This window comes from Elephantulus edwardii, unplaced genomic scaffold (assembly GCF_000299155.1).
Source record: "Elephantulus edwardii isolate Elephantulus edwardi_28Jun2011 unplaced genomic scaffold, EleEdw1.0 scaffold00016, whole genome shotgun sequence".
NCBI lineage: Eukaryota > Metazoa > Chordata > Mammalia > Macroscelidea > Macroscelididae > Elephantulus > Elephantulus edwardii.
Genome location: NW_006399766.1, coordinates 17,491,925 through 17,503,229, shown reverse-complemented (window position 1 = coordinate 17,503,229; position 11,305 = coordinate 17,491,925). Strand labels below are relative to the sequence as shown.

The following is an 11,305-nucleotide window of genomic DNA, read 5'->3' as shown; positions in this document are numbered from 1 at the left end:
GAAACTCGAGCAATAAAAAAAGAGGAGAAGAGATGCCTCTGAGCTGTGGTGATGAAGAAGAATACTGAGTATAGCATGTGTTGCCAGAAAAACAAACAGATCTGTCATGGACAGAGCACAACCAGGGTTCTTTTTAGAAAGGAGGATGGCAAGACTTTTTCTCACATACTTTGGGCCAAAGAAAGAGAGAAAGATCCTCAGTGAGATGGATCAGTGCAGTGACTGTCAAAAGGGGCATAACAGAGATCTTGAGGATGGCACAGAATAGGGCAAAGCTCAGATCTGTTGTTCCTGATGTTCCTGTTACTCTTGATGGCCAGTTCTTTGAAAAAGACATGATGTTTGGTAAAGGAGAGGGTGAGTGAAAGAGAAGAAGCCCCTCAGTGACCAACACTAAGCACAAGCATAGCAATGACTGAGGATGGCACAAGACCAGGCAGCGTTTTGTTCTGTTGCTATGGATTAGAATTGATTTGCTGGCACTGAGCAAAACCAGATAGACATGCTATTGCTCCCTCCACAGACACCGTCCCCCACCGATTCCTTTCTGGATGAATTTTGCTGCATGTGTCAGGAGATAGTTCCAGATTTAACACCATAACTCTTTTCTAATGCATAAGATTATATTAAAAAATAATAACCCCTGGAGAAGAGTATTGAGGGTACCATGGACTGCTAGGAAAACAAACAGATTCATCCTGGAAAGGGTTAAACCAGGCTGCTCCTTGGAGGCAAGGATTCTAAGGCTCCGTCTAGCATACTTTGGACATGTTGCAAGGAGAAACAGGTCCTTGGAGAGGGACATCATGCTTGGGAGGGTGAAGGGACGGCGCAGGAGGGGAAGGCCCTCTATGAGGTGGATTGATTCAGTGACTGGGATAATCGGGGTGGGTGTGTCAGAGACAGTGCAATTGGCACAGGACAGAGCAGAGTTTAGGGATGATGTACATAGGGTCGATATGAGTCGCAAGCGACTCGATGGCACATAACAACAACAACAACCATAACCCCTTCACATCCTTTACAGAACAAAACAAGTTCTGAATGGGGAACAAACCCAGGACTTTGGGCTTGGATAAGGGAGGCTGGTAATGCTTAATACAATAGACAGATTCACATTTCCCTTCAAGTATATTTTACCTTCACACGGCCCTCTAGTAAAACCAACATTCTCCCCAACTGCTTCCTTCCACTACAGAGTGGGTCCCAGAGCAATCCATTCATTCACAAAATCCTGAGCTTATAAAATGTTACTGTTCTCAGTACCACATGCCAAAGCTCTCTCCCTCAATTTTTCTATCTGCCTGTTTAAATAAGGTAATACTTTATGCTTTGGTCCATCTTAGTTTGCCTTTCAATTTGCAACTTCGTATTTTCCCCTACTGCAGATGATCTGGAAGCTGGACTGGTTTAATCAGCTTGTTGTTGTTGTTGTTATGTGTTGTCAAGTTGCCTGCGACCCATAGCAATCCTCTGAAGCCTGCCCTGTCTTGAGCCAGTCTCACAGACTCCAACACACCTACCCTATTGTCCCAGTCACTGTAGCAATCCTTCTCATGTGGTGTCTTCCTCTCCTTTGCTGTCCCTTCACCCTTCCGAGCATGATGTCCTTCTCCAAAGACCGGTCCCTCCTGGCCATGTGCCGAAAATATGTGAGACGGAGCTTCAAAATCCTTGCTTCCAAGGAACTGCTTGGCTTCACTCTCTCAAAAACAGACCTATTTGTTTTCTTGGCGGTCCCTAGTATGTTCAAGACTCTTCTCCAACACCACAATTTGAAGGCATTGATTCTTCTTCTGTCATCCTAAGTCACTGTCTAGCTCTCTAATACATAGCAAGTAATTGCAAAGATCATGGCCTGGATTGGGTGCACCTTAGTCTCTAGACTGACATCATTGCTTCTCAGTACTCTGGAGAGATCCCTGACAGCAGATTTAACTTAATCAGCTTAGATGGTGATTAATAGACAGAACTAGCTAAGACACAAGCAAACAGGTTTCCAACATTAACTTTAGTACTGACTGTGTCACTTTGACAACACCAAACTTGGAGGAAGTGCAGCCAAAGTGCTCCTTAGAGGCAAAGATGTTGAAGCTTAGTCACACAGACTTTGGACATGTTGTCAAGAGAGGCCAGTCCTTGGAGAGGGACATGATGCTGGGGAAAATGGAGGGTTAGAGAAAGAGAGGAAGACCCTCAATGCAACGAATCAACACAGTGACTAATAACGGGTTCAAGCATAACAGAGATCTTGAGGATGGCATAGGGCAGGGCAAGATTCAAATCTGGTGTTCATAGGGTCACCGTGAGGTGTAGCAGACCTGATGGCAACTAACAACAACAACAACATGTCACTTCAGAGGTCTCTGGGCCTCAGTTTGCTCTTATGTTTGACAAAAAAGGTAGCTCTGGTTTCTTAGTTTCTTCTAATGGTCTGTAATGTAGTAAATTATAACTATCAGTTACTTAGAAGTAAATGCTCAGGAGCATAAAAGGTGACCACATAAGTCTTTTATATATTTTTTTAAATATTTAGAAAAATTTAAAGGAGCCTTAGCAGTGGAGTATGTAATGTGTTACTGCTAACCAAACCCTTGGTGATGGTTTTAAGCCAGTAGTTTTTGTGAGGGGAAAAATATGAGCAGCCTCCTCTCATAAGATTTACAGCCACAGAAAACCGAGGGGTTTTTTGTTTGCATACAAAATGCATATACCTTGTGATTTGTTTACACAGATTATGCTTTACTCATTCATTCCTCTAGTCACACTGTGTTTCATAGCATCATTCCCATACACTGTGTTTTCTTGTTTTCTAAAATTAATCACCATTGATCCATGCTCATCATTACCCCACATTTTCAGGTCCCCACAGGATCTTTCTTAATTTCTTCAACCTCTCACTCTGCCCACATAACTCTGTGTCCTCAAGATTCCCCTCCACCAGGCCCCTGCCTCCCTCTCCTTTACCCTTTTTACTTTTGTATACCTCTTACTGGTAATCCTTCTATGTTTACAATAATGGTCTTAGGGAGTATTTGTCCTTATGAGACTGGTTTAGTTCACTCAGCATAATGCTCTCCAACCTCCTCTATATTATGTAATATTTTTCAAAATTATTGCTCCTGAGTTCTACATCCATCATGTGAATGTACCACAATTTCTCAACCCATTTGTTTGTTGATGGACATTTTGGCTGCTTCAATTTTCTTGCCCAAGACCTTACTTTAAAACTTGATTTTAAGAAAAAAAAAAAGCTAAAGCCACAATAGATCTTTGGATGTGTGCAGGAAATGCAATCATCACTTAGGGCAATGTGTCTAAACCTTTTTGTGGGATTGTTGCTGCTATTGGTGAGCCTCTGAAAAACATCCCGTTTCCTAGAGGTTCGTGGGATGAGAAGGCAGCCTTCAATGAAATACATGGATTGATACAGTCACTGCAACAATAGGTCCAAGTGCAATAGTGACTGTGAAAGTGGAGTAAGATCAGGCAGGGTTTTATTTCATTGTACAAAGTGTCACTATTCCTTACAATCAACAAATCTCCATGAAGTTTAATACCACAGAAATACTCAATATTTCTCCAGGCATACTTATGCTTTATAGACAAAACAATTAAGATTTGTTTACCCCACTCAAGACCAATTTTTGTCCCTACTAGGAACACATAATTTAGAAGAATCAAATTTCTGTGGTATCTCAACTTTCTTTTCAAATAAAAATGAGGAATAATATTTTTAATTAAAAAAGGTCAAAGTTTATTTGCTGACAACCATTTTCCAAGCCTAGTGTGCTGGAAGTGAATTTGGGAGGTGACATCACCTGGTAAAATGATAAAAATTAAGTGATCATACATTGGTATGGAGTACACTTAATCACAAAGAAAACCTAGACCCTCACAATTGGACCAATGAATGATATAATGATAAACAAAGAAAAACCTGGAGTTGTCGAGAACTTCATTTTACTTGGATCTACAATTAACACCATGCAAGAGTTAAATGGCCCATTACACTAAGCAAATCTCCTGCAAACTATCTCTTTTCTTATTATTGGGATTTGACTGACATTTTCCAAAGCAAATGGTTCTCCACTCAATCGTGAACTCATTCGTATACATTTTGTTTTATCACATTAATTACACACAATGTAATGACACTCTTTCCACTTCCTCCTTCCTGCCTTCTGAGCCCTTCCCTGGGCAAGTGCTATCCTTTTCTACAGTTGGATATAGTTCTATATGCAACTTTCTATAGTTGACTATTCCACGGAGTGTGTACCTCCCTGATGTTATTGTTCACTTTAAAGATCTGTTTATTGTCTGGCTGAAAATCGAGCCATTGTTCCACCACTTTCTATTAAACCTGTAAGCCTGGCCATCTTTATCGTTTTGAGTTTTGTTTCACATGTTTTGTCCATTCTATCCAAGACTGTGATATTTCAAAGTATTTTTTTAAAGTGATAAAGAGCAAGGATACCACTTTGAGGGTTAAGGTGCACCTGACCACAGCCATTGTATTTTCAGTCCCTTTACATGCATGTGAACATTGTCACATACATATAAGGAAGACCAGAAAAGAGCTGATGCCTTTAAATTGTTATATTGGTTAGGAATACTGAATATATATCATGGATTGCCAAAAGAACAACAACTACTAAAACTCTGTCCTGGAAAAAGTGTAGCCAGACTGCTCCTTAGAATCAAGGGTGGTGGTACTGGATCTCACAAATTTTGGAGGAGCTGATGTTGTTACTGTTTTTACATGCCATCAACTGTGAATCATAGGGACCCTATGAATAACAGTCAGTCCTTGCCTATCCTATGCCATCCTCACTATCTGATACACTTGAGCCCATTGTTACAGTTACCATATCAATTCATCTTATTGAAGGTCTTCCCTAAAACACAGAACCTCCAACTTTCCAAGTATGATGTCCTTCTCCAAGGAGTGGCCCGCCCTAACAACATTGTCCAAAGTACATGAGACACATTTTAACATCTTTGCCTCAAAGAAGCACCCTGGTCACATTTTCTCCAAGACAGAATTGTGTGTTCTGTTAGCAGTCCATAGGATATTGAGTATTCTTCCCCAATACCACCACTCAAAGGCATTGAGAAGTTACTAGAAGGGGCAAAACCCTGGAAAAAGATCATGCCTGGTAGAGGGTCAGTGAAAGAGAGGAAGATCTTCAGAGAGATGGGTTAACATAGTGACTCTGGGTTTTAAACCCATTGATAAAGTGTTTAAGCATGGAAGAAATTGTGAAGATGGTGCTTTGATCTATCGTATGTGGAATCCAAATGGCTGGAGCCTACTCAAGGGTATCTAATAGCACTAATACCATAGTAGATTGAGAGAGCAGGGCTGCTTCAGTATTTCTAAGAGGTATAAGTGAAGAGCAAGTTGAAGCCAGAAGAATCATGCTCCTCCCTAATTAATTGGTTGCTGTTTTCAGTCCAGGATAGTGGGAAGAGGATATTCAGATGCCTGTCATCCTCAGAGTGGGTGTGGCTCTCTACCTCTGGCTGGCCCATCCCACTCCCCTGAGGATAGGAGCTGGGGTTTCCCCCAGGCCCTTGCCTCCCTCAGTATCTGAATCCTGCTCACCTAAAACTATTGATAGAAGGGGCGCTGCTAGATCTTCTCAGGATGTTGCCATCCATGATGGTCAAGCTGGGCAGCAGCTCCATGTCCAGTTCCATTTCCTCCTGTGCCATGTTAATGTTCTAGGAAGAAACAAGCTCTTAATTTACAATTCCTAGAGCTCTCAGATTCCTTTTCACTTATGGGCAAGTCGGTGGGGCAGGAGGAGGCGAAAGGGAAAGAGGATAATGGGAAGAGGAGCACCCCTAACACCAGTGGGTACGCATTTCTCATCCCCTAAATTCTAGATCCTCACTGATGAGAAGCAGCCCCCCATGCTTAGAATTTAATTTGGGGGGGGGTGTTCTCTTGCTTCAGCCACTGGCAGGGCAAGCCTTCCCAGCCAAAACAAAAACTACAAGCTGCCGTCTTTGAGAATAAACTGGAGCCCGCCCCTGTGCACATGCGCCCTGTGTGCAGCCCTACTACTCAGGCAATTAGCGTCATTAAAGGCGCGCGTTTCTCATCCTGGGCTGGCATCCTTTTAAACTCTTCCCCCGTTCCCCCTACTCACATTCATCTCTTTCCTTCTTCTTGGAGCCCACTCTACTGCTACTTTGTTGTAGCAGTCGTCGTCCAGTGCCGAGTCCAGTAAGACTCATAGCAACCCAATGACAAATAAACCTGAGCCCTGCCCTATCCTGTGCCGTCCCTGTCATCTGTGACATAGGAGCCCATTGTTGAAGTCACAGTGTCAAGCCACCTCCTTGATGGTCCTCCTCTATTTTGCTGACCCTCCCCCTCTCCAAGCATGATGTCCTTTTCCGAAGAATAGCCTCTCCGATCAACATGCCCAAAGTGTGAGAGACGAAGTTCCACGATCGTCTCCACAGAGCACTGTGGCTGCATTTTTTTCCAAGACACATCTGTGGGCAGTCTATTAACTGCTACATTAGAAACCCTTAAACATTGCTCAGTAAACCCTTAAACATTACTTAATAAAGAAAGGGTGGAAGGAATAAACTATGTGGGAGCTCCAACCTTTCTGCCCTCTATCTAATACTGAATTGCTTTTTTTTTGTTTTTACTTTTCAAAGATTTAGTTAAGATTTTTTCCAGAGAAAAAGGCTTAACAAAATTATATTGAGTGACTAGACACACTGGAGCATCCAGAAATCTACTTTAAAAAAAAAAATCTGTGTTAATACTAAGAAAAATAGCTATTTTAGAACAAGGAAAGAGAAGTTAAGAGACTATGGAAAAGGGACAGAGATATAAAATATCTCAATATATAAGATAGGAATGAATGAATTTCCAACTATTATTCAAGAGGAAAAGTTTTGTTAAAATGCAGCTACATGTCAGGAAATCAAGCACTGTAAAGATAAACAGGATTCCTAGCGCATAATCCGCTGCCCTTGAATGGATTCTGACTCATCATGGCCCTGTGGGGTAGATAGAACTACTCCCTTAGAGTTTTCCAAGGCTATACGGAATCAGGCTGTCACATCTTTCTCCTGCAGGACTGATGGATTTGAACCACTGACATTTTGGCTGACAGCCCAGCACCTTAACCACTAAGCCACCAGGGTTCCTCTAACAGAAAATACACAAGTTGGAATACCAAAAGGAAAAGTGTAACAAAATCGCAATTATGAATTCTATAAAGGAAAAAAATATTTTTACCTATTTTATTTCTACCTATACATTGTTACACCAACCTAGCTGTATTTCCTGTTAAGTTCTTTTCTTCTTCATAACAATATGTCATGATCTTGGACTATTGGTTTATTTAGATATGTACCTTAGCCCTGCTGCTTGTTCCGGCCTTCGTAAGACCCAGTCTGCTGGTTTCTGGCCCAGGCCTTTTTAACTTATGGAATATATCTCACAAGTATGTCATAATCAGGCTTAGTGGACTTGTTGCCATGGCAACATTTTAGTCTTTAGTAATTACAAGAACAAGTTAAATACAAGTTAAATTCATGCCCACGAACCACAAATGCCCCCCAAACTTCTCAAAAGACCTCCATTAAGTATAGAACAAAATAGGCAGCCAAGAATTATGTGAATAAAACCTGAAGTTATAACCTTCTTCTCACAAATCTTTGAGTTCCTTATAAATTACTAAATTCTTGGCAGTCAGGGGTTCTACTAAGTTATTTGACTCTTCAGAGTTAGGGACTGTTAATATGGTTAAAAATTATTATTTGGTAGTTATTATTTGGTATTATTGTGGACAAAATGCCAAAAGAATACCTTTTTGAACAGATAAGATCTCAAGATTAAAATAAAACCAGAAACTCATGAACTGTTCAAAGCCAGAGCCTCTTGTTTGTAACCTAGCCAAGAGAATATACAGCAAGTTTAAAGGAAATGACTGAAAAAATCCTCTTAAAAAACCTTAATATTACAAGAAGAAAACATAAACATTGAAGGATGAAAAGAGAACTTAACTTGGCAAGTTTAATATGGCAAATCAATGTCATTGACTTGAAAGAGGCCAGCATTATTCATTTTAGTAAGTTTTGAAATCCATTTCATCAGTAACAAATTTTCTGAGTTTGTAGGTTTGTTGTGTTGTGGGTTTTTTCCTTGTTGTGTTGAGTCTGATCCTATTGGCACAGGAGGAGGCTGCCCTTCCTTCTCCCTCCTTCTCCAGCAGAGCATCTGGCGGATCCAATCTGCATGCCTTCAGGATTGCAGCACAGCTTCTTGCCACTTAGGCCACCAGAACTCTCTAGTAACAAATTTTCCGAACTTTCTGTTGTTATGTACCATGGAGTAGACTCTGACTCAAAGTGAACTATGTACAATAGAATAGATCTAAACCTTGGTGGATCTTGCTTCAGCCTCACAATCTCTGCTGTGCTTAAGCCCATTGTTGGCAATCACGGTGTCAATCCATCTCATTGAGTACCTTCCTCTCTCCTTCACTGATTCTCTGTTTTACTAAGTATGATAATTTTCTCTGGGAACTGGTGCCTCCCTATAACATGTCCAAAGCATGTGAGAGGAAGTGTGTCCAGCCTCACTTCTAAGAAATACTCTTCCAAGATAGATTTGCTTGGGGTTTTGTTTTGTTTTTTTTTTTTTTTCAGTCCATGTTCAATATTCTTCACTAACACAATTCAAACGCAATTCTTCAAATTTCCTTACCATTGTCCAACTTTCACATGCCTGTGAAGCAATTTAAAAATATCACAACTTACATCAGGCGCTTCTTAGTCTTTAAAGCAACATACTTGCTCTTTAGCCCTTTGAAAAGGTCTCTGGCAGCAGATCTGTCCATTGTAATCCATTGTTTGATTTCTTGACTTTTGCTTCCATGACTGTAAATCCAAATAAAATTAAATTCTTGAAAAGTTCAATCTTTTCTCCATTTATCATGAGGTTGTCCAGTTGTGAGGAGTTTTGTTTTCTTGATGTTGAGGTGTGATACATTACTGAAGGCTGTAGGGTTTTTTTTTAATTTCTTTAATACGAGCTTCAAATCTTCGTCACTTTTTAGAAACTATGTCATGTAATCAACATATCAAAAGTTGTTAATGAGTCCTTCTCCAATCCTGATGCCACTTTTCTTTATATAATAATCCAGTGTCTCTGCTTATCTGCTCAGTATACAGATGGACATATGTATGAAAAGATCCAACGCTGATGCACACCTTTCTTAATTTTAAACTCTGCACTATCCCCTTGTTCTTTTTGGAAAAAACTGGCTTGCTTCTTGATTTGTATAGAGGTACTACGTGAACGCTATTAAGTATTTTGGAATTCCCTTTCTCAGAGTTAACCATGATTTATTATGACTCATATAATGGAATGCCTTTGCATTGTCAATACAACACAAATAAACCTGAAATGATAGGATAATGATGGCCATAGTCCAATGGTGTTTAATTTTATACAATATGATACATGGGAATGATTGTATAAAAGACAATGTGAATGAAGAATAGTGTGAAACACAATGTATACAAACTTTGTGAGCAAACCAATATGAAGTAAAAAATTTTTAAAAACTGAACACAAACATTTTTCTGGTATTCTCTGCTTGTAATTGAGATCTACCTGATGTCAACAATGGTGTCCCTTGTTCTACAGTCTCCTCTAGCTTGAATTTCTGGCAACTCTCTGTCAATGTACTGCTTGAGACATTTTAAAAGTATCTTCAGAAAGGTTTCACTTGAATATTATATTAATAATTTCTTATCATTTCCACTTTAAGTAGGATCATTTAAAAAATTTTAATGGCCAAAAATATGGCATATAGTTGTAGTCTAGAGATTTTGGCACAGAAAAATAAGCATGTCTGGGGCTGCATCTATTTGAGATATCTCAGTTGGAATTCCATCAAGTCTTGGAGCATTGTTGTTGTTATTATTATTATTACTTTTATTGATAAAGCTTCAGTACAGCTTGGATCTTGAGTCCTTCAGTTCCATGTGTTCTTGATCATATGCAATCTCCTGACGTGGTTCAGTGTTAATCAATTCTTTTTTAAAATGTTTTTAATCCACTCTTTTTTATATAATAATGTGCATTCCTTTCATCTACTTTTTATTCTTCTTGTATCATTCATCATTTTTGCCTTTAGTATCTATCCTTAAGTATTGCAACTTGAGAAATGACAAACATATTATTTTCTTTTGGTTCTCTAACTTCAGGTCTTTGTGCATTTTATCAGAATGTTTTGCCTTCTCAAGCTAACATTTGAAATCCTCTGTTCAGTTCTCTGACTTCACCAATGTATGCATTATTAACCAATAATACAATGTCCTTTTCCCCCTTAGGTGATGAGGATTCTCTTAGTTAATACTCCTAGAATTCTTAGAACAGTGCCTGGCACACATTAAATGCTACAGAAATTGTTTGTTAAGTAAAAGAAACAATGCCAGGTCTCATTCACATGGAATCATGATTGTTAGGATCTCTGTAAATCTTAGAAAAAGAAAAAAGAAGAAATTTCTGGTTCAGCTACTTGTCCTCCAAGCCTTTATGTATACTCCTAGTATCGTTGAAGGTAACAGCGCAAATAACAGAGATGAGTGCTTTTCACAAGCTTAAATGCACTCTCATTAGATTTGCTTTCCTTTTATTCCACTGCTTTTGTTTTCTCAGTTCCCTTCTGTCTACTGCATCCATATGGATGATCTGAAAAAGAAATCAACCCCATCAGACAAAGACCAACAAAATCAAGGCCTTAAAGAAATAGTAGTCATATTCTCTCTCTGTCTCCCTCTCTGTCTCTGTCTCTCTCTCTGTCTCTGTCTCTCTCTCTCTCACACACACACACACACACACACACACACACACACACCCTTCTGTCAGTATTTTTTGTACCATTGTTTCTTGTAAATTGTAGTTCCTGAGTACCAAAATTAAATTTACACCTTTAAAGTCCAATATTGTATGCAGAACTTACATCATGTATTTACATAGTTTCATGTGGTTCAGATGAAAATTCGGTAAGAAAACAATCGAATTGGAAATAAAAATACATTTAAGAACAACATGAACATTGTGTTGTGTGCATTTAAATGTTAAACTTTACCTTCCATGAGAAAACCCTGCATACATTTGGTTGTCTTGTATTCCTCCACTCTCTTCACTCTTGTCCTGGACTCCTATCCGATCCGCACAGGGCCGGCAGCCAGGAAAACGGGGGTGGTCCTTGGTGGCTGGATTATTCCCGGTCCTACCAGGCCTCTGCAAGAGTGA

General features: G+C 39.6%; 1 protein-coding gene across 1 annotated transcript; it reads right to left on the bottom strand.

Annotated features, from left to right (window-relative positions):
• Window positions 1-3,963: 3,963 nt before the first annotated feature.
• Window positions 3,964-5,718, bottom strand: FAM122C (family with sequence similarity 122C). Its single transcript, XM_006881883.1, has 2 exons — window positions 5,609-5,718; window positions 3,964-3,973 (listed from the first exon to the last, which is right to left on the bottom strand). Exons 1-2 carry the CDS (start codon window positions 5,716-5,718, stop codon window positions 3,964-3,966), a joined length of 120 nt encoding a protein of 39 aa, XP_006881945.1.
• Window positions 5,719-11,305: the final 5,587 nt, after the last annotated feature.

Coding starts and splice junctions, on each gene's coding strand:
- FAM122C (XM_006881883.1), bottom strand. CDS start 5,718: ATGGCACAGGAGGAAATGGAACTGGACATGGAGCTGCTGCCCAGCTTG.